This window comes from Somniosus microcephalus, chromosome 12 (assembly GCF_052327205.1).
Source record: "Somniosus microcephalus isolate GS21.2 chromosome 12, FLI_Smic_1.0, whole genome shotgun sequence".
NCBI lineage: Eukaryota > Metazoa > Chordata > Chondrichthyes > Squaliformes > Somniosidae > Somniosus > Somniosus microcephalus.
The window spans coordinates 160241059-160268911 of NC_140998.1; the positions used below are offsets into that span (position 1 = coordinate 160241059).

Consider the following 27853-nt stretch of genomic DNA (forward strand, 5'->3'; position numbering starts at 1 on the left):
TAGACAGACTAGATGCTGGAAGGATGTTCCCGATGGTCGGGGAGTCCAGAACCAGGGGTCACAGTCTAAGAATAAGGGGTAGGCCATTTAGGACAGAAATGAGGAGGAATTTCTTCACCCAGAGAGTGGTGAACCTGTGGAATTCTTTACCACAGAAGGCAGTAGAGGCCAATTCATTAAATATATTCAGGAAGGAGTTGGATATATTTCTCAAGGCTAAAGGGATCAAGGGGTATGGGGAGAAAGCCGGAACCGGGTACTGAATTTGGATGATCAGCCATGATCGCATTGAATGGCGGAGCAGGCTCGAGGGGCCGAATGGCCTACTCCTGCTCCTATCTTCTATGTTTCTATGTTTTGTAAGAAGGGGCCCATAGTATTTCTAAGTTTTGACAGCTCTTCTTGTCAAACTTATGAATGGAGCATTCCCTGCTCCGATTGGCTCTCCATGGCCCACGTGATCCCAGGGGACGCATTGAACTAACTGCACCCCTAGGATACGCAAGCACTGCGCGCCGGCAGCTAGACCAGGCCCCGGATTGGAATCCCACGCGGGCCCACAGCTCAACGGCCAGCGCGCAAGGTAAGTGCAGGTTGGGGGCTTGCACCCGCGGGAAGCCGCCGACCCGAATTTCTGGGCCAATTATTTTACACTATTCCTTAATTTCCACACCATGGTTTTATTATTTTTTGTTCCACTTGTGTACTCCTGGAAGTAAACTGTGCATCGGTGACTAGTTGCAAGTCAGTGAAGAACATTTGTGAAAACCTTAATGTAAAATTAAGTAGGTTGAAACCGATTACCATCAAAAATACCGTGTGTCATACAAATGAACAGCATAAGCAGCACAGTATGGAAGCAGTGCTTTTTCCGTTCATTTCAAATATTGTGTTGTTGCTTAAGGAGGAAATAGATCCTACTAAGTTGTCCCAGAATCTTAAATGCTAGAAACAGAGACATCTGCGCTGTTAGTGGTGCCCCTGAGTTGCCTCTAGCTAGTGTTCTATTCTTTGGAACATGCTGCACCGCTGATTAGAAGCAGCCTGGGTTGCACAGAATTCCCTTCCTTCTTTAAGTCCATCTCCCCCATCTCCTGAAGGCATCGACTCCTTGCCTGGCAAAGGCAGCACGGTGGCATAGTGGTTAGCACTGTTGCCTCACAGCACCAGGGACCCGGGTTCAAATCCGGCCTCGGGTGACTGTCTGTGTGGAGTTTGCACATTCTCCCCGTGTTTGCGTGGGTTTCCTCCGGGTGCTCCGGTTTCCTCCCACAGTCCAAAGATGTGCGGGTTAGGTTAATTGGCAATGATAAAAATAAAAATAAATTGACCCTTAGTGTTAGGGGGGATTAAATACGTGGGGTTACGGGGATAGGGCTTGGGTGGGATGGCTGTCGGTGTAGGGACCGGGTGCTAGGGTTTGGATGATCAGCCATGATCTCGTTGAATGGCGGAGCAGGCTCGAAGGGCCGAATGGCCTACTCCTGCTCCTATCTTCTATGTTTCTATGTTAGGACAACCTCTAGTATCTGAACCAAGTGGCCATTCTTCATCTGTGAGCCAAGTGTTGGCATGGCAACATTTCAATCGGTGATTTCATGAATCAAGAGCTTCACTCCCCATTCGTGATGTCACCAGAGGAACTTCAAGTCACAGCAGGGCGAGCTTTGTGTGTCTGCTCCCATGCTGCCTTTAACCAGCAGTACAACCATGACAAGGGCAATGGAGAGAGCAACCAGTACATTTATAGATATCCATCTTTATAAAAGGTGAGGAATTACAGGGTACATCAATGGAAACTATTTCTACCTTTAAGTAAATAGGGCATTTCCAGAATCAATTTTGTTCAGGACCATTAACACCTGCCAGTCGCATCCCGCGTTCTGGCCCAGATTCGAGCAAAGATGTGAGATAAAAGGACAGTGTTTTAATGCACTGAGTCACCACAGTTCTGCTTCAATAAAAAGGCTGCTCTTCTGTGCTGTATTTCATTAAAAGTCTAAGTAGCGGGATACCACAAACTGAACACTGCATGGATATGATTACCAGAGGAAAGGTATCAAACCTCCATAAATCAGGGAGCCTAAGCTTTGTCTTTAAGAAATGAGAGGATCAGAGCAGCGCCATGGTCAATTTAAGTTGAGGTATGTCTGTTAATGAGCCCACAGGCACAGGAATGACAACTCCTCTCACTTCACAAGCCAAGCTAAGGAAATACCTCAAAAATTACCACAAACATGTAATTTCACACTGAGTGCAGCTCAAAACTGTGAATCCTTTTATTCAACAATCTTTTCTCCTCGTCTCCCAAAGGTGCTGACAATAGCTGGGGTATGGTTCCATGAGACCAGCTGCTCTCTGGTATCTTACCAGAGTCACCATTGTTAATACAAGAGCCTGGACAGCGGGTGTTGGCAGGCTATTCAACTGTGGAGGGATGAAAATACAGCCCAACCTGATCCCGCCCTCACCTCCCATTCATCCGCATGCACTTCCCAGTAAGAGTCATTTGACAGCAATTAGAGTGGAATTCAGGCTGATTTTTCCCCTCCTTCTAACCCTGGGCACTGCAATCAATTGTAATTCCCCAAATGTTGGCCCGGCTTCCTTTAAGGGATACACAATTAAACAAAAAAAAATTCAAAACGTATTAGAGCAGATAGGTTTAATCCACACAAAGTAAACTTTGTAATATTAAAGTCCAACCTCACGCTCCGCGCCCAGATCCCATCGTCTAAAATTATTCTTCCACTGAGATCCCAATACCCTCCAGCACTCGGAACCAAAGCCCTACTTGACTATTTCTGCACCCAGGCCCGATGGCCTCATCTCACAGTTGGTATACAAATCCTCTTACTTTCTCCATCACAGATCCTAAATCTACATCACTCTCTTCTCTCCGACACACTCACCACCCTATCTCACCGTGTTTGGACCCTGAACCCCACCACCCAGACCCCAACATTGCTCTATATGACACCCCACCTCACTCTCGACAGATCCCATCATCACCCTATCTCACCGTCCCCACCCAAATCCCAATCACCCTACCTCACTCTCCCCACACAGACTTTATCACCCCACTGTACTCTCCCAAGCCAGGCCCTACCACCTTATTTTACTCTCCCCACCCAGACTCCATCATCACTTTACCTCAGTCCTCAAGTCAAAACTCATGTGGATGAAACTGCAGCTGATTGTGAATTAAGTTGATGCACCAATGCCACAGAATAAATGCTCATTTGAAAGAAAATACACAAATAACTTTCCATAACCAGCGTGATTTCTTTTTTTTTTTTTTAATCACTGGGTGCTTCACGTGTTGAAGTATTGGTTTCCCTTGATCTTTAAAGGTAGACTGTATTGCTCCTCACTGGCCAAATGCTGGAATATTGATACTCAGATTATCACTAGAAATACTAATTTCAATCCAACAGGAACGGCATCAGGTGAACTGAACTTCAACTGCTTTTCTGCCACTCTTGAATATGCTGATGTTGTCATACGATTCCATTAGCAATGTTGGCCTTTAAGTACCTCAACAAAGTGACTACTTCTGAGTGTGAGCTTGATTTTTGGCAGGAAGCCAAGTGATATGAATTTAATAAGTTACAGCATTCTGACCTGCCCTTGCACTTACCACTTCATCTAAACTCTTTGTAATCTTAATTTCCTCTTCCTCGTTGAGCTGGGCTTCTCTCTCGCGGGCCTCCAAATCTGCAAGTGAACAGCAATGTTATGTGTAACTAAGCTCACACATAGTATCAGTATTAGGGAAATTGTGGTAAATATCAACTGTTGCACATCTTCCCCGGTGCTGGGTTTCAAACGTGATGTTCTGTTTACACATTTTAATTGAAGTTTTGTGCTCATAGAGTCATGTGTGTTTCCAGGCCCAATTAAAGGAAGCGGGTCTGATGACGTCACCCATGACTCGTTTTCAGCACGGATATTTAAAGCAGCCTTGCACACATCGCATTTGAAGGTTGCTGTAGGAGTGCAGGTGGTGGTTTCAAGAGCTCTAAATTGCGGAATAAGACTGACAAATCTGTGGGTCGCGGAGACAAGACAGAGGGTAGCACCAAGATTCACAGGTGCCTCCCTGGAAGTGCTGGTGCAGGGAGTAAGAGCACGCAGGGAGGTCCTCTTCCTTGGGGATGGATGAAAACGACCAACCAAAGAGACAAAGAGGGCCTGGCTAGAGATCGCAGAGGGGATCAGTAGCAGGGATGCGGCGAGGAGAACATGGATCCAGTGCCGCAAAAGATTCAATAATCACACTCACCTACATCCTGATGTGCCCGTCACCCCAATCCCCCCCATAACTCTGCCTTCCCAAGCCTACTCCTACACATCACTCCTCACACCAACCTAGCTTGCAGGTCCATCCATCCCTCTCTGCCTATGCACCTACTCACATCCCCACTGACACTCACCCTCATCCTAATGCAATCATAGCAAATAACACCACAGAAGGTCGTCATTTGGCAATGTCACACCACTCCCTCATAGTCACCCTCTACAGATGCAGCCCAACCATTCCTTGCATTCATTCCATCACGCTCACTCAAACGTCTCTTCTTTCCCTCCTTGCAGGAGTGCTGACGCTCTGCTTGAAGAAGCATTTGCTTTGTGATTTTTTTTTCTGTTTGTTGGTACTAACCACAACATGTTTCATACTTTGGTGCATTTTATGAATGCATCGTGTCATTTTATTCACTGGTCACACAACACTGATTTTTCTTTTGGAAAGTATTGAATGCTTGTAATTATAATGGTCAGGTGCATCAGTGCGGGCTTCACGGGAACACTTATCTACTTTTTGCATCTAATGTCAGAAATGGGTACGCTCCAAGACAGATAGTGCAAAGGAATACTGCCTCTGCTCTGCTTTGTCAAGGGCTCCAAGGTCAACCACAGAAAAGCTTTGAGGTAGATTAAGATCCTTTCAGAATACCTTACTAAGCACTAAGTTGGGTGAGATACAGCTTTCCCTGGACTGTCCCAACACTGTGCAAGTTCAACACCACATAGCTTCACTTTCAATGAGGAGTAAAATCTCCATTTGCCACATCAATCGCTCATAATGCTCTTTAGTATCTCACATACCGAGCTTTACTTTCTTCCTCTTGCTGTCAAGTTTCTGAGTCCTCTCTGCTGCCTGCTTTTTGGCTTTTCTGATTTTATCATAGGCCGCCTTTGAAGAGGGAGAAAAATGAGAAAGTTAACATGCTCATCACAGATACATGCAAGAGACGCAAGCTAAGGTGGTTTAACCATGATAATCTCTAATTGGCATCGTGCATGAAGTATTCTCCGTATTGTTGGATGCCAGCAACAGAAAGGAGACATATTCTATGCCTCTGACAACATCTTGGATCCAATTTTTCGTGGGTCCCAAGAGCTGCTGGAGGTAGTGCAGAACATGGGCCTCCATTTCATTTGCCCTCCAACAGGCACACTGCATTAGAAAAGCAAAGCAGGGAAAGTCATGCTCATAGTCTTGGGTCTCGACTCCAGCGCTGCTCTCCCACTGCACAAGGGACAATAGTAGAATGTTATCATGCATATCTTTGTGATGCAAGTTGAGAAATCAACACCAATGGAAAGTTGAACTCGGGGCAAGTCATGGCACATATGAAAACATTCAGCGCTCAAGACAGAGACCGAGGGGTATACAGGTCAGTAGCACAAGATAAAGACAGTGACCCAAGGCTGCGCCACGTGGGAAGGTTGGGGTGAAGTCTGTTGATTAACAGCTGCCATTAAAGTGGCTGGGAGACTGGTGGTAAAGTGGCAATCGCCTGTTGTGGTGTTGGACCTTGTAGAATGGACAGCACGCCAGCAATTGTTTAGATGGAAAAGGCACTCCACACTAGGATCAGAACAGATGTACATGGCCCATATCGACGTTCACTTTATATCACACGTCTGTGCTCAACGTCAGAAAAAATGGTTTAGGTTTTAAACTCCAGGAACCAGTTCCAGAATGAGAAAGTGAGACTGACATTCAAGACTGAATATATAATATGCAAATAATGGAACAATGGAGCATGTTTCAACACAGAGATAGTGAGACTTGTGAAACACTGTTCAGTTGGGTTAAGACAAAAAATGCTTTTTTTTTTGCCCATTTTCATCCGAGGGTCTTGTAAGGTACAGCTTCCACAAGCTACCAAGCTGCCATTTTTCATATATGAGCCTAGAGTGTGCTCACTGGCAGATGTTTAATTGTGCAAAGCACTACAGGCCAAGCATGATCCGGTCCTCATTCAGATACAGTTTTCAGGAGAGATCAGTAGATAGTGATTAGGATTGAGAAGCCTAGCTGAATATTCCCTTCTCTAGCCCAAAAGTCAGTTGTAGCCCTCCCACCCCTATCTGCTGGATGAAACCAGCTAACTCAGCACAGACCAAGGATTGAACCTGGGACCTTCTGGTCGGTACAGATCAGCACTACACCAGACGGTGCATAACAGTTAGGGGAATAAAGATCTAAAATTGCCAATACTACACTGGAGCAAAGGTTTTTGAAATCTTGTTTCAATTCTGCCATCTGAATCTCATATGACAAGAATTCCTTTCCTTAAATCAGGAGCAGGCACACAGTCTATCTAACAATAAATGACAACTGGACATTGTGTGAAGATAAATTTTCTGTTCTGGAAAGAAACATCAATGAAGACAAAATGAGGACAGTCTTTAAGGGGAAGTTAGTGCAGGCTTTATACTGATGCCAACTTGCAACCAATCATCCGCTGAACACATTTTCAAGTGTGTTGCCTCTCCACTAGGAAAAAACTGGCAAGCACTTGTAAATATTATCCTTGTAACCACCGTCTGGTATAAATTATAATCCATTTTATTCATGAATTGTGGTGCATGCAGTGATCAGAGCTGCAATGTAATGACTGAGAAATGCAGCAAGAAGAATGAAGAACAAACTCAACATCAACAGTACTGGAAGCTGAAACCATCTGCCTCAACATATATTTAACAAGAATATTTTTTTTTAAAGCTCTAAATTGGAAATCTCACTCAAGGGTCACCACATGGCTAATGTGCCAAATGGAAACATGTCACATTGGTGCAATAGGCAGCACTTTTCTGAGAATTGGGATGAGGCAAGGTAGAGGGGGCTTTACTCTATCTAACCAATCTTGGCCTGACCCGAGTGAGCTTCATGGGTTACTGTAGAGGGCGCTTTACTCTATCTAACCAATCTTGGCCTGGCCTGGGTGAGCTTCATGGGTTACTGTAGAGGGCGCTTTACTCTATCTAACCAATCTTGGCCTGACCTGGGTGAGCTTCATGGGTTACTGTAGAGGGCGCTTTACTCTATCTAACCAATCTTGGCCTGACCTGAGTGAGCTTCATGGGTTACTGTAGAGAGCGCTTTACTCTATCTAACCAATCCTAACCTGGTTTCACGATGCCTGTTGGGACAGTGTAGAACATTTTACTCTGCATCTACGCAATGCTGTATCTGGATTGGGACTGCTTGATGGGGCAAGATAGCGGGAGCTTCACTCTACATTTAACCCTTGTTGCACCTGGCTTAGGAGTGCTTGGGGGTGCCTAAACTGGGAAAGTTCCTCAGTATAACATCGCTCATCTTGACAAGAACGAGAATTCATTAAAAAGACAATTCAATTGCACACAATACCTGATCACCTTTGCTGGAGAAGTACCTAACTGTAGGTGGGAGAGGTGGCAGCCACTGACAGATGGCATTCTTTCGGAAAGAAGCAACCTAAGTGGCTGGTCACAAATCAAACAACTGTGGAAGTAGTTCACTTATCGCTGAAAGTTGCCAGGCCACAAATATATTCCAATGGTGTCAGGAATGCAAACATAAGGATCTTACCTTTGCTGCTGCATCTGTGAGAACTTCCAGAGCCTGGGATAGCTGATGGAACAATTCCACTACAAATTCAAAAAAAAGGAAGCCAAGCGTGAATAAAAGGAGAGGAAATTATAATGGATATACCAAAGGTTGTATACAAATGCAGGGTCAACTGAAATTTTCAAGACTAAGATTGATAGAATTTTTGTTAGATAAGGGTATCAAGGGATACAGAACAAAGGCGGGTAAATGGATTTGAGGTACAGATCAGTCATGATCGAATTGAATGGCGGAGCAGGTTCGAGGGGGTGACCACACCTCGAGTATTGTGTGCAGTTCTGGTCGCCTTATCTGAGGAAGGATGTTCTTGCCATGGAGGGAGTGCAGCGAAGATTCACCAGGCTGATACCCGGGATGGCAGGAATGACGTATGAGGAGATTGGGTCGATTGGGCTTATACTCGCTGGAGTTCAGAAGAATGAGGGGGGATCTAATTGAAACTTATAAAATTCTAACAGGACTAGACAGACTAGATACAGGAAGGATGTTCCCAATGGTCGGGGAGTCCAGAACCAGGGGTCACAGTCTAAGGATAAGGGGTAAGCCATTTAGGACTGAGACGAGGAGGAATTTCTTCACCCAGAGAGTGGTGAACCTGTGGAATTCTCTACCACAGAAGGCAGTTGAGGCCAATTCATTAAATATATTCAAGAAAGAGTTAGATATATTTCTTAAGGCTAAAGGGATCAAGGGATATGGGGAGAAAGCAGGGACAGGGTACTGAATTTAGATGATCAGCCATGATCTCATTAAATGGCGGAACAGGCTCGAGGGGCCGAATGGCCTACTCCTGCTCCTATCTTCTATGTTTCTATATAATGGCCTACTCCTGTTCCTACGTAACACATGCTACCTCACAATGATAAGACATGGATTGGTGCCTGCAGATGTGAAACAAACAAGAACAGTACCCTAGTGGACTAGCAAACCATTTGTTGAGTTTAAATCCCACCATTGTCAAATAGTGAAACTGGATTCAATAAATCTGGTCATTTGTGGTCTAGCACCAGAAAATTACCATTAAACCTGCTGGATTGTTGTTGGAAATCTAAGTGGTTCAGAGAAGAGAACCTGCTATCCCTACTTGGCCCACACGACTCTAGTGTGGTTGACTCACACTGCCCTCGGAAGTGGCCTAAAAAGCAATTCAGTTGTACAATCTCTAATTTCTATCACTATCTTCTCCAAGCAACTAGGGGATGGGCAATGAAGGCAGTCAAGCCAAAATTGCCCAACTGAGCACCATAAAAATTTATCAGCCTGTCCACCCTCTTCACTGAATTATGATGAGAACTGGAGGGGAAAAGGACTTGAAAGATGGAAGAGGATTGAAATTATGCAATAAAAAAGCTATTGTATATAAAAAAAAAATTTTAAATATAAAACAGACTTCTTCAATATAATAATGACTCACTTAGATGCCTCAAGTCATTATTCCTCTTGCTGACCGGTTCCTTAACAAGTTCATGAACACTCATTGAAAGCATGGAATGAGAACAAGAACAACTTGCAATTATAAAGCACCTTTAATGTAGGAAAACAGCCCAAGGCGCTTCACAAGAACGTTATCAGATAAAAACTGACAGAGCCAAAGAAGGACGTCTTAGAAAGGGGACTAAAAACCTTGGTCAAAGAGGTGGGTTTTAAGGAGGGTGATAAAGGAGAAGAAAAAGGTGGGTGGAGAGGTTTATTGAGGAAATTCCAGAGCTCAGGGCCTTGATGGCTGAAAGCACAACCACCAATGGGGGTTGCGCAAGAGGCCAGAGTTGGAGGTGGTTATAGAGATAGGGAAGGGCGAGGCCATGGAAAAATTTGAAAGCATGGATGAGGGTTTTAGCAGCAAGATGTGGCAGGGGGTGGAGACAGGTGATGTGACAGAGGTAGAAGTAGGAAGTCTTTGTGATGCAGAGGATATGATTGCATAAAGTCTGGTTCAGCCTGAGACATTGGACTGGGAGGGGGATGGAATTGGTGGCGAGGGAATGGAGTTTGTGGCAGGGGCCAATGACAATTGCTTTGATCTTCCCAATATTTAACTGGAGGAAACTGCGGTTCATCCAGGACTGCATGTCGGACAAGCAGGCTGACAACACGCAGGCAGTGGAGGGGTCGAGAGAGCTGGTGGTGAGGTAGAGCGGAGTGTCATCATTGTCATGAGAAACAGCTATTTGGTCGTATTTTGGGCCTTTTTGCAATTTTGGCATTCCCCAGACAGGTATAATCCATCTTATAAAAGCACTTAATCCTTCGAGGGCAAGTTCTGTACACTCTCGGATTCCAAAGATCATCCAAACTAAACTCCAGAATTTTTAAACTAGCCTCATATCTTCGTAATTCAGTGAACAGGGGGCTAACCCACTGGGACACAGACCGAGAACCAATGAGTGCTATGGAATATTTTTAATCGCCCAAGTCCACAGTTACCCAAAAACTTCTATTTCATTCCAAACTAGATATCCAATTCTTTTTGAAGCAGTTAATCGAGACAACATGGTCTGTTCCACGTAACCACTACTCTGTGAGGGGCTTGGGGGGAGAATCCCAATTTCGCTTGAGGCTTGTTAATTTTGAACCTTGCCCCTCTAGTTCTGTCTTCACAGTCCAAGTCAAATAACTTCCCTGCGTCTACATCATCTGTGCTCTCAGCATTTTAAATACCTGGATCGAGTCTCCCTCTCAATCATCGCTCCGCCAAACAATTTTTTTTTTTACCGCTGTGCATCTCGCCTCCCAACTCTCACGTTCCACAATCAACCTTGTTGCTCTTGTCAGAACCCTCGCCAATGATCAATGTCCTTTCAAAGGCAAGGTGCCCAAAGTTGCACATGATGTCTCAAATATGGCCTCATCAGTGATCCCTACAAAGTTGGAATAGCTTCTACTTATTGTTGACACAAATTATTCACCACAAATCTACGTGCACAGAAAAGATAAAGAACATTAAACCTTTAACTTTCCACTCCACAAGTGTTACTGAGATGAGGCTCTCTCTTTGACTACTTTATCTATCTTGCCTCAGTGGGAGCACTCTCCTCTTAGTCAGAAGGTTGTGGGTTCAAGTTCCACTCCAGGGACTTGAGCACATAATCTAGGCTTATAGAGCAGCACTGAAGGAGTGCAGCATTGCTGAAGGTGTCATCTTTCAGGAGAGACATTAAATCAAGGCCTTGTCCATTGCAGTGGATTTTCAAGAAGAGCAGGGAGCTCTCCTGACCAACACCAATAAAAACAGATACTGGTCATTCAACTCATTTGCTGTTTGTGGGTCCTAGCAGTGTGTAAATTGGCTGCCGCATTTCCCTACATTACAGCAGTGACTGCATTCAAAAGTACTTCATTACCAGTTAGGTGATTTGGGATGTCCTGAGGATGTGAAAGGTACTATATAAATGCAAATTCTTTCTTTACTTAAATCAAATTTACCACAGGTTACAGTAGCCAGATCCAGAACTCTAACATGAGAAAAAAATCAACAGTGTGAAAAAGGCCATATTCTCCATTAAAACTTAAAGCAGCTCCCACAATCTCTGGTGCGAAATACTGCAATCAAAGGGTAATTGTGTATATGCTGAAATGCAGTTCTCCTCAGAAATTGCCTTTTTGTTCTTGACTGGTGTTGGGAGGATACCAAAATTACAAAAGGGCCCAAAAACAGCATCACAAAGCAGTCTTATACGGTACGTACTGGCTCGGAGTCTGCTCCCACACTTCCACTTGGGTATTCCCAGTTTACATTGGATTGGCTGGAGTCACCCGTTAGATTATCTGTACATACCCTAAAATAAGGTCCTATTCCTTTATCTACCCTAGGCAGGGAGGGGCAGTCTGTAACATTTCACAAATTTGGATCAGATGATGAAGTTACAGAATTAACCAAATCTTCTGTTCAAACATTTAATTTACCCATTTTCTTGTGTGTCCAGAATAGCATCTTGATCGGATTGCGTGCTCAAGTCTCTTTTTAACCCCATCCTCTACCTGCTTGTTAGCTCAAACCAAACGGTTTCACTTTAATTTCTCCCAGGAGATATAATTTCATCTTTCTTCATTTATAAATTATCCTCAACATATAAAGCAAACCCCCCCACCCCCCACCCCCCCGCATCTCTCCTACTATCTCTCGAGCATCCTATACCACTGCATATTGAATCAAATCCCACCTTCTTGGGTGTGCCATGTCACAACAATCCTTATATCATTTCCTTTAATATAACCCATGTACCCGGTATCTAGTGTAATTTATAATCTACAATGCTCTGGAAGTTATCAAGACTGATTCCTGGTGGTCTACCAGCCAAGCTACATTATTCAGTAGAGCTTTAGATATGGAGCCAAGTGAGTAATTGGGAGTTTCCGCCCGTCCCCAGTGGAGAGAGACTAAACCTCTCCATTGACCCACCTGCTTTGGGATTGTCTGGGTTCTTGTCCGGGTGACATTTCAAAGCCTTCTGTCTGTATGCTTTCTTGATCTGTGAATACAAAGACACACACACAAAAAGACTGTCAAGATAAAGAGCAAAACATCTACTGTTAGATTAATTTCTAACAGTGGACTCAGAAAATGTCATTCTTGTTACTCTCCCTCACCACACAAAATGTTCTCCTGAATTTAATTCTCCTGAAATGAGGAACCTATACTGGGATATGGCTTCATGCACACTGGCATTCTGAACAGCCAAGTATGAGCCCAGGCAGCGAGTGTGGACAGCATCACAGCTCAGGGTGGACCTGTTTGCACTGCGACTCCGGAGGCACGCCTCTCAGCAGGGGTCCAGGAAGGATGGTACAATTTGCCTCAGTTAGGAAAATGATCCTGCTCCTGATGTTCCCGATGGCGGGGATTCCAGAACCAGGGGTCACAGTCTAAGGATAAGGGGTAAGCCATTTAGGACTGAGATGAGGAGGAATTTCTTCACCCAGAGAGTGGTGAACCTGTGGAATTCTCTACCATAGAAGGCAGTAGAGGTCAATTCATTAAATATATTCAAGAAGGAGTTAGATATATTTCGTAGGGCTAAAGGGATCAAGGGATTTGGGGAGGAGGCAGGGACAGGGTACTGAATTTGGATGATCAGCCATGATCTCATTAAATGGCAGAGCAGGCTCGAGGGGCCGAATGGCCTACTCCTGCGCCTATCTTCTATGTTTCTATGTGTCCAGTGAACCTCTGCTGGAACGTGCCTCCATGTGGACCAGATCGGCTGCAATGACAAGCAGCCTACTGACAATGCTGTCTTAAGGCCTCACATGAAGAATGGCTATATAGAATCATAGAATGGTTACAGCACAGAAGGAGGCCATTCGGCCCGTCGAGCCCGTGCCGGCTCTCTGCAAGGAGCACTTCAGCTAGTCCCGCTCCCCCGCCCTTGCCCCGTAGCCCTGCACATTTTTTTCCTTCAGGTGCTTATCCAATTCTATGGGCAAAGTGCACACACACAACATGATTTGAGTCAGTTAGGAGGAAGAGAAAAGTTTTACAAAATTTGGTGTTATTGTGCAGTACGTTATAGTTTAAAAAAAATGGTTCTTGCTGTTCTGCAGCAGACAAGCTGAGCAAGACAAAGATGCTGAGTTGCGGATAAAGAACTTAGTAATGTAGGATCAAAAGGTGCAGAGCATTCTGTGAGTGGTACAATAGTGATTTCAAGGTTTCCTATCGAGCGGCAGAAAAATCATTTGAGTTTGGTTTCATGGGATTATATTGTAGCTACTAAATGTTTGGGTTAGTAGTCAGAGTGGGTCAGTGGGGATGAACGCCCTAAAGAGATCCAAGCTAAACTGTGAAGTTAGCATCTTAACTACTGTACTTGGCTACCAATTAGCTTATTACATTTGATAACATTTAGATCAACCTCACTGAGAAATTTCGGCTTCTGGCACGGAGAAGGTTAATAGCGATTGTGCCTATTCTATGAATAAGCACAGGTTTACCCAATTAAAATTTGTACTTAAAAAAAAAAAAAAAATGAAACTGCGAGGTCTGGTTGCAATTGTGGTTTTGAATAAGGAAATCACAGCGATCCAACAGCGTGGCATGTGCTATTGGTTTATTATCCTTGCTTGTTTTGAACCGCAGAGGAACTGTTCACTGTGCTGTGGGGCAGATGGCACAGGCTGGTCACTGCATACCTCGAGAACAGAGAGAGAGTGAGTCTGTTTTATAGTAAGGCTGAAAGTGGAACTGGAGAAGCTGGCGTGCTTTCAATGCGGAGTGTGTCTGCACCGTCTGCCATTAGTCAACCACAGCTAGAAAAAAAACACAACCGAAATCCAAGCACAAGAGTTTCAAACGCACCATCGGGATACATTTCAAACATTCTCACGCCAATCCTGAACACAAAGTTCACAATGTTGTCCTGCAGTCAGGGGTGCAGGATGGGAGGGAGGGAGGGAGGGGACGGAGAGAACCTGTCCGCCGAGGCGACACAAGGAATAATGGGATATTAAGTCTCCATGGTCTACACTTACACTGCTCCTAGTTGGCTCAAAAACAAGATTGTTGGAAGTCTGTCAGCACTTGTGCCCACTTGCCCCCTTTACTGAGGAATGATGTGTCGTGTGAAGACTTCGAGGGAAAAGAAGATACATTAAAAGTGGGAATTACATAGAATTTACAGCACAGGAAAAGGCAATTTAGCCCAACTGGTCCATGCTGGTGTTTATGCTCACCACGAGCCTCCTCCCACCCTACTTCATCTCACCCTATCAATATATCCTCCTATTCCTCATGTACTTATCCAGCTTCCCCTTAAATGTATCTATCCTATTCGCCTCAGCTACTCTATATGGTAGCAAGTTCCACATTCTAACCACTCTCTGGGTAAAGAAGTTTCTCCTGAATTAGTTATTGGATTTATTAGTGACTCTCTCACGTTTCCCTAGTTTTGGACTTCCCACAAGTGGAAACATCTTCTCTACATTTACCCCATCAAACCCCTTCATCATTTTAAAGACCTCTATTAGGTCACCCCTCAGCCTTCTCTTTTCTAGAGAAAAGAGCCCCAGCCTGTTCAGCCTCTCCCGATAGTTATAATCTCTCAGTTGTGGTATCATTCTGTAAATCTTTTTTGCACCATCTCCAGTGCCTCTATATCCTTTTTGTAATATGGAGACCAGAACTGTGCACAGTACTCCGTGTGGTCTAACCAAGGTTCTACCAATAAAGTAGAGTTCTTTGTTGCTGGTGTAATGGACAAGGTGATGGTCTGACTGAGACTGAGTAGAAGATTCCAGGGGACAGCACAAGAACGTAGGAACAAGGAAAAGCTGTTAACTTTTCCAGCTGAACCCACTACAGTTAATTCAATCATTCTTGTTCAACAAAAGAATGGAACTATCCAGTAGCACAAATTATGCAATTCTAACAGCACGGGAAGCTTGTTTTTTTTTCAGTATTTCAATTAGAATGAAAATATAAATCAAATCAGGTTACTTCAAATTAAGAGTAGCCTGTATTTCATTTCATTCAAAGGCGAGACCATGAATCGAAGGAAAGGCCATTCAGTCCACCCAACTCACTCCATCAGCCAGGATTTCTCCAACATTCCAAAAGGGGATTCTTAACCTAAACCAATATTCCTGCCTCTCTCTGCTGATGGAGAGTTAGATATTGGGTGGGTAGGAGGGAGGTTGCGATCTGAGAGGGATGGGGAGGGAGAAATGAAAGGATGGGTGAGGGAGGTAGTGGCAGGAGAAGCTACATGGATGCTCTCTTTCTGCGAGATGAAGATATAGACAAGTTTTTTTCCCATTTAGTATCGGATGAGAGGGTGGCAGTGTGGGCGAAAAGGGTTTGAGGCGGCGTTTCATAATGGAGAAAAAGGGTCTTCAGTTGTCTTTGCGCTCCAGCGATTGTACAGCAGCTGGAGGGTTTGGCAGAGGACATGGTAATGCTCAACTTGCGATGATGAAGGCCAACCAGTTGTGGCCCAGGTGTGCTCAGGTTTGTGGCCCTCGGCTTTAAGCAGATAAAGGGGGTCACTGTACCAGGGAACAACAGGGCTGGGAGACGGTGGGAATAAGGCCGTCAAAGGCAGAGCCGAGTACTTATAATGTGTATTTTACTGAACAATCCCCATCCTGTATCTATTATAACGAATGCACTATGTTTTACAAGAAATTACTGTTCTGTATCTATTATAAGTCTCAGATATAGGATGAGGATTGTTTAGTAATAGACTATCCTGAATCTAAAATAGTGATTTTACCATAGTTGCCAAACTCTCAAATGCCCAAATAAATTAGTCTCAAAATTATGTGTCAAGACTAAGCCCCAGCTGCCATAGCAGAGAAACAAAGAGCACTAGAGAGAGAGGGAGAGGAAACAGAAACATACTTAAATCCATGCACACCCTGTGCGATTCTCTGAATCCATTACCTCAAATTCTTCCCAGTTACCAACATCAGTGAGATCTGTAACCACCAGTACTCACCCTCATGCTGTACGGCACAATATACTCTCTGACACAAGCCAAGTTCGAAAGGACAGACTGTACTGCGGGGTGTTTTTCACAGCTCAAGTAGACGCAGTGGCACCGTTGCCTTGAGACAACCTTATATTGTGTGGCGCCATGTAGAGCAGCACTGGCTGAGGACCCAGAGCGGGTGACCAGCCTGCTCAGAACAATGTGTGGCCACTTGGAGAGGGAGAGGTTTTTTTAAAGTAGCAATGGGGTGGGATGGGGGCAAAACTAACCTTGTAAAGTCTTCATTCAACAACTTGTATTTATATAGCACCTTTAAAGTAATAAAACGTCTTAAAGCACTTCACAGGAGTGTTATCAAAAAAAAAAATGAAAGCCATACAAGGAAATGTTAAGGCAGATGACCAAAAGCTTGGTCGAAGAGGTAGGATTTAAGGAGCATCTTAAAAAGAGGAAAGAGAAGTGAAGTGGAGAGGCTGAGAGATTTAGGGTGGGAATTCTAGAATTTAGCACCTAGGCAGCTGAAGCCACGCCCACCAATGGTGGAGCATTTAAAATCGGGGATGTTCAAAAGTCCAGAATAGGTGGAGCGCAGAGGTCTAGGGAGATTATAGGATTGGAGGAGATTACAGAGATAAGGAGGGGCAAGGCCATGGAGAGATTTGAAAACAAGGATGAGAATTTTAAAATCGACATGTTGCTTAACTGGGAGCCAATGTAGGTCAGCAAGCACAGGGGAGATGGGCGGACGGGACTTGGTGCGAGTTAGAATACGAGCGGCAGAGGTTTGGATGACCTCAAGTTTATGGAGGGTAGAACTAGGGAGGCCAGCCAGGAGTGCATTGGAATAGTCAAGTCTAGAGGTGATAAAGGCATGAATGAGGGTTTCAGCAGCAGATAAGTTGAGGTAAGGGCGGAGACGGGCAATATTACGAAGGTGAAAATGGGCAGTCTTAGTGATAAAATGGATGAAGTAGGAAGCTCAATTCACGATCAAATATGGCACTAAAGTTGTGAACAGACTTGGTCAGCCTTAGACAGTTGCCGGGGAGAGAGATCAAATCAGTGGAAAGTGAAGGGAGTTTGTGGCATAAACTGAAGACAACGGCTTCGGTCTTCCCAATATTTAATTGGAGGAAATTTCTACTCATCCAAGCAGTCTGATAGTATAGAGACGGTGGAGGGTTCAAGAGAGGTGGAAGAGAGGTAGAGCTGGGTATCATCAGCGTACACGTGAAAACTCCCATTATGTTGCTGGATGATGTCACCGAGGGGTAGCATGTAGATGAGAAATAGGAGGGGGCCAAGGATAGATCCTTGGGGGACACCAGAGGTGACAGGGCAGGATCGGGAAGAGAAGCCATTGCAGGTGATTCTCTGGTTACGGCGGAAAAGATAGGAATGAAACCAGGCGAGTGCAGTCCCAATTCGCTGGACGGTGAAGAGGCATGACGCAGAATTTTGTGGTCAACCGTGTCAAAGGCTGCAGACAGGTCCAGAAAGACAAGGAGGGATAGATTACCTTTGTCACAGTCATTTAGGGTGTCATTTGTGACCTTGGTAAGAGCAGTTTTGGTACTGTAACAGGGGCGGAGGCCTGATTGGAGGGATTCAAACAAGGAGTTCTGGGAAAGATGGGCACAGGTTTGGGAGGTGACAACACGTTCAATAACTTGAGAGGAAAGGGAGGTTGGAGATCAGGCAATAGTTTGTAATGACGGGGGTTGTTTTTTTGAGGAGAGGAATGATGACGGCAGATCTGAAGGAAAGGGGGACAATACTTGAGGAAAGAGAACTGTTAACAATATCCGCTAACATGGGAGCCAGGAAGGGAAGTTGGGTGGTCAGTAATTTAGTAGGAACCGGGGCGAGAGAGGAGGAGGTCGGTCTCATTGACAAGATGAGCTTTGAAAGGGCAAGAGGGGAGGTAGGAGAGAAATTAGGGAAATATGCACATTTAGGGTTAGCCCATAAGAATTAGGAGCAGGAGTTGGCCATACGGCCCCTCGAGCCTGCTCCGCCAATCAAAAAAATTATGGCTGATCTTCAACTTCAACTCCACTTCCCTGCCCTATCCCCATATCCATTAATTCCTCGAGTCCAAAAATCTATCTAGCTCAGCCTTGAATATACTCAACGACTGAGCAGCCACAGCACTTTGAGGTGGAGAATACCAAAGATTCACAACCCTCTGAATGAAGAAATTCCTCCTCATCTCAGTCTTAAAAGGCCAGCTTCTTGTCCTGAGACTATGTCCCCTAGTTCTAGACGCTCTAGCCAGGGGAATGAGAAAAAAAGAAAAAAAAATCGCTCATTATCTACCCTGTCAATCCTCCTCAGCATCTTATATGTTTCAATGAGATCACCTCTCATTCTTCTAAACTCGAGTATAGGCCCAATCTACTCAATCTCTCCTCATAGGACAGCCCTTTCATCCCAGGGATCAATCTAGTGAACCTTCGCTGCACCGCCGCTAAGGCAAGTATATCCTTCCTTAAATAAGGAGACCAAAACTGTGCACAGTACTCCAGGTGTGGTCTCACCAAAGCCCTGTACAATTGCCGCAAGACTTCCTTACTCTTGTACTCCAACCCTCTAGCAATAAAGGCTAGCATGCCATTTGCCTTCCTGATTGCTTGCTGTACCTGCATGCTAACTCTCTGCTTCTTGTAGATGATACAAAGATAGGTGGGAAAGCAAATTGTGTGGAGGACACAAAGAATCTCCAAAGGGATATGGATAGGCTAAGTGACTGGGCAGGAATCTGGCAGATGGAGTATAATGTGGGAAAATGCAAGGTTATCCACTTTGGTAGGAAAAATAAAAAAGCAAATTATTATTTAAATGGAGATTACAAAATGCTGAGGTACAGAGGGATCTGGGGGTCCTCGTACATGAATCACAAAAAGTTAGCATGCAGGTACAGCAAGTAATTACGAAGGCAAATGGAGTGTTGGCCTTTATTGCAAAGGGAATGGAGTATAAAAGTAGGGAAGTCCTGTTACAACTGTACAGGGCGTTGGCGAGGCCACACCTGGAGTACTGCGTACAGTTTTGGTCTCCTTATTTAAGGAAGGATATACTTGCATTGGAGGCAGTTCAGAGAAGGTTCACTAGGTTGATTCCAGAGATAAAAGGGTTGACTTATGAAGAAAGGTTGAGCCTATACTCATTGGAGTCCAGAAAAATGAGAGGGGATCTTATTGAAACATAGAAGATTGTGAAGGGGCTTGACAGGGTAGATGCAGAGAGGATGTTCCCCCTCATGGGGGAATCTAGAACTAGGGGGCATAATTTCAGAATAAGGGGGCACCCATTTAAAACGGAAATGAGGAGGAATTTCTTCTCAGAGGGTCATGAATCTTTGGAATTCTCTTCCCCAGAGAGCTGTGGAGGCTGGGTCATTGAATATATTCAAAGGTGGAGATAGACAGGTGTTTGAACGATAAGGGAGTCAAGGGTTATGGGGAGCGGGCAGGGAAGTGGAGTTGAGGCCAAGATCAGATCAGCCATGATCTTATTGAATGGCGGAGCAGGCTCGAGGGGCCAAATGATCTACGCCTACTTCTACATCTTATGTTGTACTAGGACACGCAAATCTCTCTGAACACCAACATTTAATAGTTTCTGACCATTTAAATAATATTCTGTTTTGCTATTCTTCCTACCAAAGTGAATAACCTCAGATTTCCCCACATTATAGGAACATAGGAACAGGAGGAGGCCATTCAGCCCCTTGAGCCTGTTCTGCCATTCAATGAGATCATGGCTGATCTGCAACCTAACTCCATATATGTACCCGCCTTTGACCCATATCCCTTAATAACTTTGGTTAACAAAAAACTATCAATCTCCGATTTAAAATTAATTGATCTAGCATCATTTGCCGTTTGCAGAAGAGTGTTCCAAACTTGTACCACCCTTTGAGTATAGAAGTGTTTCCTAATTTCACTCCTGAAAGGTCTGGCTCTCATTTTTATACTATGCCCCCTAGTCCTAGAATTCCCCAACTAGCGGAAATAGTTTCTCTCCAACTGCTCTATCCGTTTCCCTTAATATCTTGAAAACTTCAATCAGATCACCCCTGAACCTTCTAAATTCTAGGGAATACAACCCTAATTTGTGTAACCTCTCCTCATAACTTAACCCTTGAAGTCTGGGTATCAGTAAACCTACGCTGCTCCTGCCAAAGCCAATATATCCTTACTAAGGTGTGGTGCCCGAACTGCTCGCAGTGCTCCAGGTGTGGTCAAACCAGGGTTTTGTATGCATAACTTCTACCCCCTTGTATTCTAGTCCTCTAGATATAAAGGCCAGCATTCCATTAGCCCTTTTGATTATTTTCTGTTCCTGTTCCTGACATTTTAATGATCTATGTACGTGAACCCCCAAGTCTCTGGACATCCACTGTTTTTAGCTTTTCACCATTTAGAAAGTACCCTGTTCTATCCTTTCTAGGTCCAAAGTGAATGACCTCACATTTACTTACATTGAAATCCATTTGCCACAGTTTTGCCCATTCACTTAATCTATCAATATCCCTTTGTACTTTTATGCTATCATCTATACTGCCTATAATGCCACCTATCTTTGTGTCATCGGCAAATTTGGATATATGACTTTCTATGCCATCATCTAAGTCGTTAATAAATATTGTGAATAGTTGAGGCCCCAACACAGATCCCTGAGGGACACCACTAGTCACATCCTGCTAATATGAGCACCTACCCATTATCCCTACTCTCTCTCCAGCCACTCAGCCAATTTCCTAACTAGGTCAATAATTTGCCCTCAATTCTGTGGACTTCTACCTTAGAGAACAGTCTCTTATGTGGGACTTTATCAAATGCCTTCTGGAAGTCCATATAAATAACATCCACAGACATTCCCCTGTCCACTACTTTAGTCACCTGCTCAAAAAATTCATTCAGGTTTGTCAGGCATGACCTACCTTTCACAAATCCATGCTGGCTCTCTCTGATCAACTGAAAATTTGAGGTGTTCAGCCACCCCATCTTTAATTATAGACTCTAGCAATTTCCCGACAACAGATGTTAGGCTAACTGGTCTATAATTCCCTGGTTTCCCTCTCTCGCCATTCTTAAATAGCAGAGTGGCATGCACAATTTTCCAATCTAAAGGGACGGTTCCTGAATCTAGAGAACTTTGGAAGTTTATAGTTAGGGCATCTGCAATGTGCTCACCTACTTCCTTTAAAACCCTGGGATGGAAACCATCTGACCCTGGGGATTGGTCACTCTTTAGTGCCACTATTTTCTTCATTACTGTTATTTTACTTACGTTAGTCCCTGTCCTATATTCAATATTAGTTTCCTTGGGATTTCTGGCATGCTATCCTCTTCTACTGTAAATACTGACGTAAAATAATTATTCAACATGTCCACCAGTTCCCCATTGTCATTGACAATATCACTTTCAGTTTTTAAGGGGCCAACATTGCTCCTGACCAACCTCTTTTTCCTAATGTAACTGTAAAAATTCTGTGTGTTGATTTTGATATCCCTTGCAAGTTTCTTTTCATACTCCCTTTTTGTAGCTCTTACTATCTGTTTTGTGACCCTTTGCTGTTCTTTGCATCTTTCCCATTCACCAGGATCTGTGCTATTTTTTGCATTTTTGTCTGCCCTTCCTTTTAGTTTTATGCTGTCCCTCACCTCTTTAGTTGTCCATGGCTGGGTTTTTTTGGCAAGTGGAGCTCTTGCTGTATCACATTAAATTCTTTTTTGAACATCTCCTACTGATCTTCTGTCATTTCACCCATTAACAAATTTGCCCAGTTTACTGTGGACAGTCTCTGTCATCCCATTGAAGACGGCCTTACCCAAATCTAGAATCTTAGTAGCTGCTACGCGTTTCTCGCTTTCAAATGCTATGTTGAACTCGATCGTGTTATGATCCAAATATACTACATCCACTGGTTCCCCTATATCCCCCTTAAAAAACGAATAGATTTGTCAAACACTATTTCCCTTTCATAAAACCGTGTTGACTCTGCCTTGTGACCCTGCCAACCAATTAGCTAGTTGGTTATTATTTCCCATTTTTTCCACAACACTTGTTAATTTTGGGCTCATCAAGGTGATGGAATGAAGCATTGTCCCATTTCAGGCACCCAGTATGGGCATCAACTATTTCCCGGACAGATCCAGCACAGCTGGACAGAGTAAAGCTCTCGCCACTTTGCTGGAGTCCCAGCTTCAGAAAGCACATTGCATTAGTGCGACATGTCCCAGATACACGGTTCCCACATTAGTCATTTTGTGGCCTCTCCAAGTCAGGTTGACAATTCAGTGCCAAACATAGGGCAGTTTTATGATATGCTGCGAGTTGAGCCAACAGAACCTGGATTGATTCTTTCCAAACTCCTTTCATATAGAACCCTTACAGCCACCAGAAAGAGGGGACTCATTGAACCAAAGCCTGAGGTGACCCACTGTGCAATAAACTGCACTGCTCAGTTCCGTTTAATTCGCATTTTGAAAAAAAGCGTGATTATGTCATCTTATGGGAATGGTGCCAAGCCATCTTTTCTACAAAGTCAAGCCCAGAAGAACAACTTATTTCAGAGGAGCCAAAAGCTAGCTTGAAGTACTCGCTTGAACAACTTAATTACGACAGGATGCCAACTAAATATAATTAGAACTTACACAACACTTAAGCAGAGTGCCAAATCTCTTAGAAGACAACTCCCCTCAAAAGCTGCAGATGCTGCCTGCTGTAGACAGAGCACAAAGGTCAGGATCTCTGCAGAGTTAGCTGGTCAAAGCCCTGGCGCGAAGATCTCTCCTCCTGGCCTCAGTGGCACCAGGCTGGAGAAAAAATGTGTGGTACATTCGTGATAGAGACCATGATACCGCTCCTCCTCAAACAGAGGCAGTGAGTTGAAGCCCCAACACTCTGCACCATGAGGTAGTAGGATGTAGGACTGCACCTGCCGAAATCTAAACACTGATCAGATGCGCCATCATAGCAAAATGGCATAGCAAAAGGCCAAGCCTTTCCTTGTAACATAGAGAGAAAAACAATCAGGGAGTCACCTCTGCTGTTCTGAAGCCTCTCCAAGTAAGCTGGTTTCAGATCAGTATTGGGATGATGTATGGTGCAAGAGAAACCAGAAATTAGCAGGAGAAAATATTGTTTGAGCTCAGTTGAAGGCACCTCAACACCAGCAGTGCTCATGCAAGTCCTCCGAGACATTAAACACTTGACAAACCCTCTCCTGACCCAGTACCCAGCTGCATTCTGTTCGCCTGAAGCAAGCCCCCCGCCACCCCCCGATAGAAATGGTGCAGTGACTGAAATGTACAGAATTATGAAACCTTGTGCGTGTATCTGCAGGTACCAGTATCAGATTGGCTAACTCAGTAGCATTCTTGCCTGTCAGAAAGAAAGAACATCCATTTATAAAGTGCCTTTCAAGTCCTCAGGATGTCCCAAAGTGTTGCAATGTCAATGAAGTACTTTTGAATTGCAGTCACTGCTGTAACAGAGAAACACAGCAGCAAATTTACACTCAGCAACACCCGAAAACAGCAAGACAAAAATGACCAGATAATCTGTTTTATTGATGCTCGTTGAGTGATAGATGCAGCCAGAACACTGGACGAGCTCCTCTGTTCTTCTTTGAATAGTGCCATGGGATCTTGTGTCCACCCAAGAGGGCAGATGGGATCTGGGTTTGATATCTCATCTGAAGACGGTAACTCAGTCAATGCAGCACTCCATCAGTGCTGCATTGAAATGTGTCAGTCTGGATTATGTGATCAAAAGTCTATGGAGTGGGGCTTGAACACATGATTTTCTGACTCAGAGGCAAGACTGCTACCACTGAGCCACAGCTGACACTTAGAAGATTGTGGGTTCAAGCCTTACTCCATAATTTGTGCATATAATCTAGGCTGACACTGGAGTGCAGTACTGAGGGAGTGCTGCATTAGCAGAAGTGCTGTCTTTCAGGTGCAACGTTAAATTGAGGCCCCATTTGCTTGTGCTGATAGATGTAAAGATCCCACAGCACTTTTTTTTTTTTTGAAGAGCAGAGAGTTCTGCCCAACGTTCAGCCCTCAATCAGCACCACTGCAACAGATTAACTGGTCATTCATCTCGCTGCTGTTTGGGGCAGTTTGCTGTCCACAAATTTTAGGTGCCATGTCGAAAGTAATTCATGGCATGGCGTGCCCAATGAAAAAGTGTCACAGCTCTGCTGTAGGTGACCACTCTTCAGAGGCACATTCTTGAGATAAAGTAGAGGGACCTGAATTCTGCATCCAAGGCCTGGGCAGCTTTCCAGTTTGGTCCCCAGTCTCCGAGAAAGCCGATCTCAGCAGTTGCGGTGCCATAATTGGCCTCGGTGCCCTGAGCCGAGAAGGAGGGAAAATTAACTCCAGCTCCTACATCCGATTACTAGCCAGTGACTCCTGCTGGAAAGCGAACGTGTTTGGACACTGGGCAAGGTCAGAATTGGGCTCAGTAATGATACCCCGCTATTGTTGAGCAGCCAGGTGACAGTCACTGTCTGGGGTGGGGTGAGGGGGTGAAAAGGAGCATGGGATAGCATCTCCAGTTTAAGTTCTTTCCAACTCTTATGTTGGTTGGAAAGTTCACACGTCTAACTACACGTGTCCTGCAAGGACGCAGGAGTGCAAAATACCGTACAATACCTGCGCTTCATCTGACTGGTGTGCTGTTGATACTGAAACAAAACTGAACTCAGATTGTGACTACAAATACCTCCTCCACCATTCCACAAATGCAATTCATTTGGAACGAATTCTTTAAAGGTTTTTTTCTACCTATTTCCCTGACACCCCCCACCCCGGGTATTGTCAGGATATGCGACTCTAGGTGCATCACAATTGAGCCCAATCCTCTCCTCACCCAGCAAGCTCATGGACAGTGATCAGGAGCATGTCCACAGATTTTTTTTCCTTCTTCCTACTCCCAGGGGGACTGAGACCTATTGCACATTCCTACCAGGTTGAGATTAGCGACCCATCAGCACAACCTATGGATTGAATGAGAGAACTCCTTGCAAGGCTTAGCCATTTGCCCACTAGTACATAACCACAGTTACTTTGGTACAGTCAGTTTTGCGTTGCACTGAGCTCATGTCAAAGTAACTGAGGTTTTGGTCATTTCTGAGTATTGCAGGGATCCACTCACACAGGCGGTGCTCAGTCTCTTCCTTCAGTCCACTACAGTGTGAATCCATGCAGAAGACACTGCAAGGTGAGATTGCACTGCTGGGGAAATAGATCTGAAAGGAAGCACAAGTATCTGAGGAGAGCTGGCCAAATTTTGTTTGAGAACACTCCTGTGAAGCGCCTTGGGATGTTTTACTACATTAAAAGCGTTATATAAATACATGTTGTTGCTGTTGTTGGTCAAAGAAGACATTCCCAAAGTTTGAAGGATGGTTGAAAATGGCTGCATGGGCCAAAAGGGACTTTGTATGTCCAGTCCTTAATGGGACATTATATTCTTGGTTTCTTTAAAGACCCAGTAAATAAAACTATTCTTAAAAATGGCTAATGTCTTGAAATATTCTTTAGAATTGCCATCCCCGCCTCCTAAGTCTCTCCTCCCATTTCCCTTGGAGGAGTGGTGCTTCTTGCTGGGGTACAGTTCCCCAGTAGCTGGTAGCTCTCCAATACCTCACCCAAGTGGCCATTATACATGCGTAAACTTCAACAGTGGACACTGGCAGGCTATTCAAATGTGGCGACATCATAAGCCCAGCTTGATCATGGCCTCGCCATTAGTCCGCGCATTCACTGAACTCTGCACGTGGCACTTTACAGCTGGACTTCCGGCATGACGAGGAGAACAAGAGCTGCAATATCCCTTCCTTTGTCCAGGGAGTGACTCTGACACACGCAAAATTACACAAGAGACACATTGTTATGTCTTCTAGCGCTCGTAGTGCTTTGTAAAGATGCCTCTGGACTCGGTAGTTTGTAATTATAAACTACTGTTTTATTTGCGTTGTAATGGCTGCCTGCCGCATGGTGCGGGGTGATATTTCCAAGTGCCCTGTGCGGCGCCTGCGCACTACTTTCCCAGCATCGTAGTGCTGCTACACTTGATTTGAGTGTTAGTACACTTGTACAATGTAGTCCCAACATAACTATGTAACATCCCTCTTTCCCAACAAAACTAATTACATCAATTTTTCTATTTTACAATGTTTCCAGTTGAATAACGTTAACAAAATACAGAACGTGAGCTTTCTTTGCTCAATTTATATACAGATATTTGTCCATGTTGTTTTACTGTTCTGTGCGAATTATAATTGTCTTTATAATTATTCGCGATACCGCTCAGGTGGTTGTATGTTACTCCTCCATCTTGTGGACTTGGCTGTAACTATTCCTTTCTGCGGTGTTTTTGTGTGTTCATTTCTTGTTGCCGGTGCCGTCATGTTTGGCTCTGGAGAGTGCATGTTTGCAGTTGTTGTATTTGAGGTGTTTGTTTCTGGCGTTATATTGTTTTCCGTGTTTGGTACCGTAACTGCTGTTAATGTTGTCCGCTGTTTGACAGCTTCAGGTGAGGGTCTGATATGGATCCTGTTTCGCCTGTATTGGTTTCCAGGTTCTGTCTCTACCAAGTAAGATCTTGGAGTATCAGCTTTTCCAATAACCTTGGCTGGACGCCATGTTCTCAACAACGGATCTTGTATATGCACTGATTGCCCATTTAGCAGCTCCGGTAGTGGTTTTGCATGCTTCTTATAGTGTGTGCTGCCCGTAGCTTGTGTTTCCATCAGCTTCTGCCGAACGTCCTCTTGGTCCTGGGGAGGATATATCTTTGCTGGTAGAGTTGTTTTGTATTTTCTACTGTTTAGTAGTTCTGCTGGTGATTTCAAGTCTGCTCTCAAAGGTGTCGATCTGATTGCCAAAAGGGCGAGGTCTTGGTCTTCTCCCATCTCCTTGCTTTTAATGAGAGCTCTTTTGACTGTTTGGATGTCTTTCAATAAATCAGTGTCCCCTTGGGTAATGTGGGGATGAGGTAATTATTTTAAATCCGTATTTTCCAGCCAGTGCTCTGAATTTGCTGGAGGTGAATTGTGTCCCATTGTCGCAGATGACCTTCTCTGGGATGCCCTGTTCTGCGAATAAGTTTTTCGCAATGTGTGTGATTGTTGTGGCTCTCATGTCATTTATCCTTCTGACAAAAGGAAATTTTGAGTAGTTGTCTGCTACTATGATGTACCACTCCTGGTTGCACAGCAACAGATCTGTTCCGACCGTGTGCCATGGTCTCGGGGGTACTTCCATTTGAATCATCTCCTCCTTCTGCTGTGTGTTTCAGTATTTCTGGCATATGCAGCGTGTGGAGACCATTTGTTCTATGCTTTTGTACATGCCTATCCAGTACACAGCTGATCTGGCTCTTAGTTTACATTTCTCCATCCCCATATGGCCTTGGTGTATTAAGCGGAGAAGTTCCGTTTGCATCGTTTTTGGTATTATGATTCTTGAACCAGCAAGGAGAACACAGTCCT

The 27853-nt window shown here is 44.4% G+C and overlaps 1 protein-coding gene across 7 annotated transcripts in view; it reads right to left on the minus strand.

Moving 5' to 3' along the window:
• The window catches only part of dnajc17 (DnaJ (Hsp40) homolog, subfamily C, member 17), a 196988-nt gene that overhangs the window by 135970 nt on the left and 33165 nt on the right, over positions 1–27853 (minus strand). For 4 of the 7 annotated variants that reach the window (XR_015080329.1, XM_086003728.1, XM_086003723.1 and 1 more), the window contains exons 2-5: positions 12306–12375; positions 7868–7926; positions 5110–5197; positions 3641–3717 (exon numbers count right to left, since the gene is read on the minus strand). Coding sequence is in view for 6 of the 7 variants with exons in the window: in XM_086003728.1 (XP_085859854.1) it covers positions 3641–3717; positions 5110–5197; positions 7868–7926; positions 12306–12375 (294 nt within the window). In the remaining variant the exon portion in view is untranslated. Of the gene's footprint in view, positions 1–3640; positions 3718–5109; positions 5198–7867; positions 7927–9320; positions 9473–12305; positions 12376–27853 lie in introns of those variants that run through there. The other 3 variants (XM_086003724.1, XM_086003727.1, XM_086003726.1) reach the window with 3 other exon arrangements.